We start from the raw sequence: 8,291 nt of genomic DNA, 5'->3' as shown, positions 1-8,291 counted from the left end.
ATTTTAGCAATTCCGGAAATTCTCTTAATTTCAAAAAACAAACTCCGATTTTCGGAAGATGAAATTAGATGCTCGGAAAAACCAACTTCGACTTTAAAACACACAAAAAAAACGAAGTCCGATATAGAAAAAAAACACAAATATGTCCTTCAAGCACTTTTATAGCCTCCGTAAGTTCCTTAACTTTTTTGACTAATTTCCACCACAAATGAAGGACAGATGCCGGTCATTCGAAAAAACAGTACAGGAGAACAACGACAAAAATTGAAACTAAAAAAAAAAATTGGTAAGAAAAGACACCCCGACCCCGACCCCGACCCCGACCCCGGCCCCGGCCCCGCGTTTTGGCTACTTGATTTTAGAATTCGATGACGTCACTGTGAAAACCATCTATACGTGCCATGTGTGACTTTCGGAGCATCAGTTCTGGCTGGGAAAATACTTTGCTCACTTTAGTATTTGATACGGCGTCCTTTGCTTGCGACAATAAGTTCATTTTCAACAAGAGTGGTTTTTTTTTCCGTACCACAAGTCTGGAAATTCGTAAAATCCTAAAAAAATTGGCGTTACTTCCGTTTCTTTTCAAATTTGGCAGAATGGATGTCTATGATATTAACCAATCACTGACCAGTTTTTATTAGAATCGGTTGAGATGACATGATAATGTGATATTCTGAAAATCGACATCGAGCGAGAAGAAATGGCCCGCACCGAAGGGGGTGAAATCCAGGGAATTTTTATTTGGAATCACGGAAAAAAATACATAGAGAGCTTCTTTAGAGCCTAGCAAAGATATATGGATAGTTTTTACGGCAAAAGTAAAAGATTTTCATGTCAAAATGAGGTTAGCGTCTTTCTGTTGTGTTTACTTGATTGAATATTCCATGCGTTCGACTCGTGGACTGTCAGCTGTAAACTTGATTTCCACTCTCAAAACTACCTCCAGAACCTACTTTTTGCGTAGAATAAGCTTTTCGAATGATGTTCTTGTCTTCTGTGGTGATACTTGACGATTCGGAAACATTTTGTGAACAAATATTTATAACGCGTCACACGAAACGATGATTGCTAACAAATAGAGAAAGAGTTTGTACAAAAACTAAAAATTCCTGTGTTAAGCATGAGAATAGACCATTTTACAGTTGTAGCTAAGTTAGCTGGCCTAAGAATGGAGGCGAGGCTGCCGGTGACCCTGTTTTGATACAAACGTCTGTGCTTTTGTAATGTTATTAAATATGGACTAATTAGAATTACAACAACACAAATTTACATATTAAAAGCAGTAGGGGCTGTATCAATAAAAGGTCACCGGCAGCCTCACAACCATTCATCGGCTAGGTCGCTGAGCAAACAACTGTAAAAGGGCCTATTCGACGAAGAGGTAAATGCGACTTAATTTGTTGCGTGGGTTGCTATTTTTGTATTTTGATTGTTGTGCAAATTTTGACAGAGAATGTTAGATTGTGAAAAAAATAGCTACGTATAGATAGTTAAAAAATCTTTATTTTAAGCGGTTATTTGGACATAAAAGATGCAACACTTAGCGAGAAAATGTATTTTCTCTTGGTACGTATGGTAATTAGTTCTTTTCATCTCTGCAATGCTTACATCAGCCTGCACGCTGTAGGCGTGTCCCCTGGGCAATGCTGATTGGTTCAGTCTGCTATATATTCAGTGTTTTCAGTTTGCTTATTCCTCTCTCGTGCAAGTTTACCGAGTTTACTTCGCGTATTGCTGGTTTTCACTCACGTGATCAACAGCCATGTTTTTCAACGAAAACAAAAGGAAGCGTTTGCATAATAATAGAGTTAAATTCCCGGAGGATTTAATCGGGGCACCAACATGGCCGCCTTTTCTTTGTTTTGGGCACCAACATGGCGGTCGTGACGTCATGTGAAAACCGAGAATTCTATTTTGGCTTGGTTATGTCGCTCGAGGGTCTAGGTACGCCTAATATCGAAACAAGCAGCGGGGAGTCAAGTTACCCGGCCTCTACAGCTAATCCGGCGCTCGCTCAGCAAGTGTTCCATCTTTTTAAGGATTATCTATCGACCCAACTGGACGCTAAGGAGAAGAAGATTGAAACTAAACAGAAGCGTTTCGACGAGAAGCGGCAGGGGTCTGGTCATGTTGGTGGGCATTATAATCAGCTTTTTCGTGGTAGGTCTTCTAAATTTCACTGGTATTCTTTGTGATTTCTCGGTATACTCTGCAAGAGTATCCATCCTAACCTGCTGTAGTTTGATGTCTGTTCATACAGGGAGTTGAAAGCGTAAAATAAGTTACGTTCGTTTGAACGCAGTGAATTAGAACGTAAATGTATTTTCTCTTGGTACGTATGGTAATTAGTTCTTTTCATCTCTGCAATGCTTACATCAGCCTGCACGCTGTAGGCGTGTCTCCTGGGCAATGCTGATTGGTTCAGTCTGCCATATATTCAGTGTTTTCAGTTTGCTTATTCCTCTCTCGTGCAAGTTTACCGAGTTTACTTCGCGTATTCTATTTACCCGCCCACCCGCCCATATTTAGTCCAGCAGTTTTATTCTTGGTGCACTAATATGTTGTTTCTTCTTTCTCGCTAATTTTTTGTTTTATCAGGCCGTGCAGACTTTGCTCAAAGTAGATGCTTTAAATGCAACAGGACAGGCCACTTGGCCCGTGACTGTAGGTGGTCCGCTTGGTCCTACCCAGGATCCTACCCCAGCTATGGCACTCATCCGTCAGTATCTTTCTATGTTAGGGGAGGAGGAGGAGGACAGCCTGGATCGTCAACAAACAATGCTAAGTGATCAGGACGGATTTTTCGATAGCCTCGCTCAGGTGAAAGAACAATAGGAATTCCCCATCAATGATAGTACTTGTGTTAAAGGAAAGTTAAGGGAAAATGTTAACTTTTACAAAGCTATAGAAGCTTCTAGCTTTATTATCAGTGTTATTCAAGATGGATACAAGTTACCTTTTATCTACACTCCGCCATCTGTTCAGTTACATAATAATAGATCTCTTATAGTTCATAGTTCGTTTGTAGGCGAGGCAGTCACAGAGCTTCTTAACCCGGGTTGTATCCGTGAGTTGAATGCGCCACAGTTTGTTATTAACCCCTTATCTGTTTCGGTCCAGCCCTGCGGCAAAAAGAGGTTGATTCTCGATTTAAGGTATGTCAACAAATGCCTTAAGAAATTTCGGTTTAAATGTGAAGATTGGAAAAGTGCATTAAGCTATTTTGAAAAAGGCGCGTATATGTTCTCGTTTGATCTCAAGAGTGGGTACCACCATATAGAAATAGCAGAAGAACATCAGACCTATTTAGGTTTTTCAGTCCAGTCGGTACTTGTTTTTGCCGTTTTACCTTTTGGCCTCTCCACTGCGCCTTACATATTTACTAAATGCGTACGTCCATTAGAAAAGTATTGGCGCTTCCAAGGAGTAAAAATAGCTGTTTTTCTGGATGACGGATTTGTAATAGATAATACCTACGAAAGTTGCAAGGTGGTAAGTTCAAAAGTTAAACGAGATTTAGGATCCGCGGGTTTTGTACTGAATGACGAAAAGAGTATTTGGGAGCCATGTCAAGTTATTGTATGCATGGTTAGGTTTGCATTGGAATTCTGTGGAGGGTTGTATTCACATAACGGATCGCAGACTGAGGAAAATATTTAAACATATTGAGGCTATCAGAAGTAATGTCTATGTCATGTCCGCAAGGCAATTAGCTTCATTCGTTTGGCAAGATTATTTCCACAGGAGCCGTTGTCGGCAATGTTAGCAGAATTATGACTAGACATTGCTCTATGTCTATTGTTGCTGCTCAAGATTCGGACTCACCTCTTAAACTTGATCAGTATAGCGTTGATGAAGTTAATTTCTGGAGAGTAAACCTTGAAAATGCGAATATAAGATATTGCTTTAGCAACAGTTTGCCTACTTGTTTTGTTTACTCTGACGCCAGCGGAACTGGCTGTGGCGCGCACATGGCGTTGAATCACGAGTTTATTTGTCATAATATGTGGACTGAGGAAGAGTCTGGAAAATCCTCTACGTGGAGGGAGTTATATGCAATAGAATTTGCGCTTGAATCCTTTTGCACTGTATTAAAAAAACTCGCATGTCAAATGGTTCACTGATAGCCAAGCTGCTGCAAAAATAGTTGAGGTTGGAAGTACGAGAACCGATTTACACACCCTCGCTTTGTGGATCTTCGAAATATGCATCAAACATAAGATTCTGCTGGATATTCAATGGGCTCCTCGTTCCGAGGTTGAAAGAGCTGATTTCATTAGTCGAATCATAGACACGGATGACTGGCAAATTTCAAATTCGGGCTTCGCGCTATTTGAAAATTTGTGGGGCCCACATACGGTAGATTGTTTTGCAAATCACTATAACCATAAAATAGATCGTTTTTTCTCGAGATTTGGGACGCCCGGTTGCGCAGGAATCGATTTTTTCGTGCAACCTTTACAACAAGAAAATTGCCTTGTTGTTCCTCCAGTTTGCATCGTCTCTAGAACTCTTCACTATTTGTCACAACAGAAGGCCACTGGTACTTTAGTCGTGCCTTTTTGGCCCTCATCCAGTTTTTGGCCCCTATTGAGTAGAACGTATGCCCAGTGAATCATTGACTATAGCGTTTTCTCTGGAAACGGTGTATTAGAGCATGGCCGAAATGTGAATTCGTTGTTAGGGTCTAAACGTTTTAAAGGTTCCATACTGGCGGTGCGGCTTGATTTTAAACATTACGTTATCGTAAAGCAGGATGGTACCCTTGTGCAATGTCAGAGTGTGGCTTGTTGTTATGAAGTTTAAGGCGCTGGCCTATGTTTTGATATTGTTTGAGCATCAATAGAACATCGTGTGGCACTGGCCTGTGTTTGTGTGTCCTAGGTAGTACTGAGTCTGAGCTTGTCTGGGTATGCGTAAGGCTTTTGATCCCTATACCAAACTATGACACTGGCCATAGTTATTTTGCATAAGGCACTGGCCTTTAACATTGAGATGAAGGCATTGACGCGAGTTATCACGGTGAAGTATTTATTGCTTGATTTGTATTCTTTTCTAGATTGTTGGAAAAAGCTCTTACTGGAGCAAAGTCCCGGTGATTTTACAGGAACACAGACGAGAGGCTATCGAGCAAGTCTTGACTTCCAGAGACAACTCTACAGTAAAGAAATACCTAGCAGAGTTAAAAAAGTTCTTTAACTGGTCCCGGAAAAATGGCATTACTGTCGATTTGCCTTATGACAGTATAGTGGCGGCAATGTATTTATCGGAATTCTCCAAACAAACTGAGTCTAGTGCATCTGTTATTCAGGCATACTCCGCCCTTAAATGGCTTCTTACATATACACTTTTTCCTGAGAATAACCCGCTGGAGACTGATCTGTGTCGGAATATTGTGGAATCTTCCAAGAGAAGCAAAAGCAAACCGGTCACCAAGAAGACGCCCATAACGGCAGATATTATTAAACAGATAATAAATGAATACGCTACTCCGGGTTCTAACTTAAAAGATTTGAGGATTGCTACTATTTGTACCGTAGGGTTTGCTGGTTTTTTGACATTTATGGGTGGCTACATGTCAATTTTCATTCCCAGTTCCAAGACGGATATTTATCGAGAGGGGAACATCGTATACATCGATCGCCTCCATAATAAGTATGGCCCAGTGAACTTGGTTATCAGATACATTGAAACAGCTGGTATTGAGTTCAAATCTACTCTCCCGTTGTTTAGATCTGTAAGTTATCACAGGAGTTCAAATTCGTCTTCTATTCGCAAATCTGGATTGTCTTATACAAGGTGCCGGGAGATCTTCAAGTCCTGCCATGTCGAATTGGGTTATGATGCGAGGTGTTTTGGATTGCATAGTTTAAGGTCGGGCGGTATTACCTCAGTTGTGCAACACAGTAAAAACTCTATCTCAGATAGATTATTGAAACTTCACGGCCGCTGGAAAACGGACACAGCCAAGGATATGTACGTTCACGAGGATGTGCAGAATAGATTGGCGGTAACTAATTTCCTTGGGTTGTGATTTCCAACTTCGATACTTAGCCTGATTGTAGGTAGCATTCATTTGATTGATGTTAGTTTTCTCAATATGCTACATCACCTGGTCGGGTGATTTAAATTTTTCTCGCTTAGTATTTCATGTAATTGTAATGAGGGATCTAATTATAATAAACTATTGTATTGAATTATTTCTATAGCATTTCATGCAATTATATGAGGGAACTATTTCTAATGAGTTATTGTATTGAATTATTTCAATAGTATCTCATGGAACTGTATTAATGAGTGAACTTATTATAACAAGGTATTGTAAAAGGAAGTTAATAAACTCGGTATACTCTGCCAGAGTATCCATCCTAACCTGCTGTAGTTTGATGTCGTTCATACAGGGAGTTGAAAGCGTAAAATAAGTTACGTTCGTTTGAACGCAGTGAATTAGAACGTAATAGTATTTTATGTGAATACAAGGAGGGATTACGTTTTTGCAAATGTTGGCCGTGTAGCACTTATTTGAAGTGCTAAGTATCTACCCCATATAAACCATGTGAGCGTTAGGCCTACTGATGGAAATGGGCCCACACAAAGACAGAGAAAAACTCTAACCAGGGTGGGAATTGAACCCACGACCTTCGGGTTAGATCACCGCTGCTCTACCGACTGAGCCACAAGGTCAGATGGGAGCAGGCCGTGGGAGCTGACGATGTTAAAGTCACGGCAATGAACATGTACGAGTACCAGGAGGGATTACGTTTTTGCAAACGTTGGCCGTGTTGCACTTATATTTGAACAGACTTAACTGATTAGAGTATAATGTGAAGTGAAATGGAATTTCCATCAGCAGGGCTAACGCTCACATGGTTTATATGGGGTAGATACTTAGCACTTCGCAAGTTTGGAAAAAAAATTCGCGGGAATCAGGGCGCGAATTTAATAAAGATTGATGCTATCGTATCAATAATATCCTTTCGCATTAAGTAAAATGTAAGACTGTGAACCGGATGAAAGCTATGTTCTAGCATAATCAATCCCACATTAAGTAACAACTTGAAAAAGAGTAAGAATTTCACAATGGATAGTTCTGTGGCTAGCCTTACATACGTATGTTTTATCCCTTCCAAGGGACTCATCAGAGACCTTTCGGCTTACTCGTCAAACATCGCGTTTTGAAGTCCCGCTAGCATCAAAATAATGGTGGCAATCTGGCCTTATATCACATAAGGATTCCCAATTGCATAATCTGCCAATTAACAACTTGTCTAATATCGCGTTTGAAGTCTCGCTAGCATCAAAATGATGGTAGCCATCTGGCCTTATATCACGTAAGGATTCCCAATTGCATAATCTGCCAATTAACAACTTGAAAAAGTGTAAGAATTTCACAATGGATAATTATGTGGCTCGCCTTACATACGTATGTTTCATCCCTGCCAAGGGACTCATAAGAGACCTTTCGGCTAACTTGTCAAACATCAAACGCGATGTTTGACGGGTTCGCCGAAAGGTCTCTGACGAGTCCCTTGGCAGGGATGAACTGCATACTTATGTAAGGCTAGTCAAGGATTTCTCCGGATGACCAAATGTCCTTGATGTAAAGAAGGAAAACACAGGCGAGGATAGCAATACTTTGTAGACTTGAATCTTAATCCAGAGGCTAAGTTGTATTGATATTGGCTCCACATCTGAACAGATTTACATCGTGGTCGTTAATATTCTCACTCTAATATAATGATATTTTGGACTAGTTGACTGACATTTCGGTATGAAGCGAATGTCACCAAGACCAATTGCAATATTCATATACCTGAAGATCCCTCTTGAAGTCCTCCTTGGTAAAATGACAGACCTGAACAAATAATATAGCAGTCAGGTTTTCACGTTTGGGGAATCCATCCACATTTTATTTTCGCCGGCCAATTTTTCTTCAATTTTAATTTTCTGTTGTAAGCTTCGGTTTTTTTTAAAATGTAATTTCAAGTCTAGACATGTGTCTAGTTTCATCCCCCTCGAAAGCGTACACCTCAACAGCGGCAATTGTTATGTGAAAAAGCCTTGCTGCGTGTATTGACCAACATCTGAAAGTTTCGTCGGCTTATTCTAAATTAAACGCTTCCCCATATGAAAGCAAACCAATACGTTTGCTGAAGCATCGAAGACGGCTGTCGCTGAAGGAAGAAAGTGAAAATGGTACGATTGTCGAATATTTCTTTGTCGCATGTTCAAGGTTTTTGTCTTTTTTACATTTGCTCTGGCTGATTTTTGCCGCCTAGTTTAATTGACTA

The 8,291-nt window shown here is 40.3% G+C and overlaps 1 protein-coding gene across 1 annotated transcript; it reads left to right on the top strand.

Moving 5' to 3' along the window:
• The first annotated feature begins 719 nt into the window (after positions 1-719).
• LOC137973685 (uncharacterized) lies at positions 720-6,425 on the top strand. Its single transcript, XM_068820559.1, has 4 exons — positions 720-844; positions 2,040-2,160; positions 2,599-2,820; positions 5,060-6,425. The coding sequence occupies exons 1-4, from the start codon at positions 840-842 to the stop codon at positions 6,032-6,034; spliced, it is 1,323 nt and encodes a 440-aa protein (XP_068676660.1). The 5' UTR covers positions 720-839; the 3' UTR covers positions 6,035-6,425.
• The last annotated feature ends 1,866 nt before the right edge of the window (positions 6,426-8,291 follow it).

This window comes from Montipora foliosa, chromosome 10 (genome assembly GCF_036669935.1).
Source record: "Montipora foliosa isolate CH-2021 chromosome 10, ASM3666993v2, whole genome shotgun sequence".
Classification (NCBI taxonomy): Eukaryota; Metazoa; Cnidaria; class Anthozoa; order Scleractinia; family Acroporidae; genus Montipora; species Montipora foliosa.
This window is presented reverse-complemented; position numbering and strand designations above follow the sequence as displayed.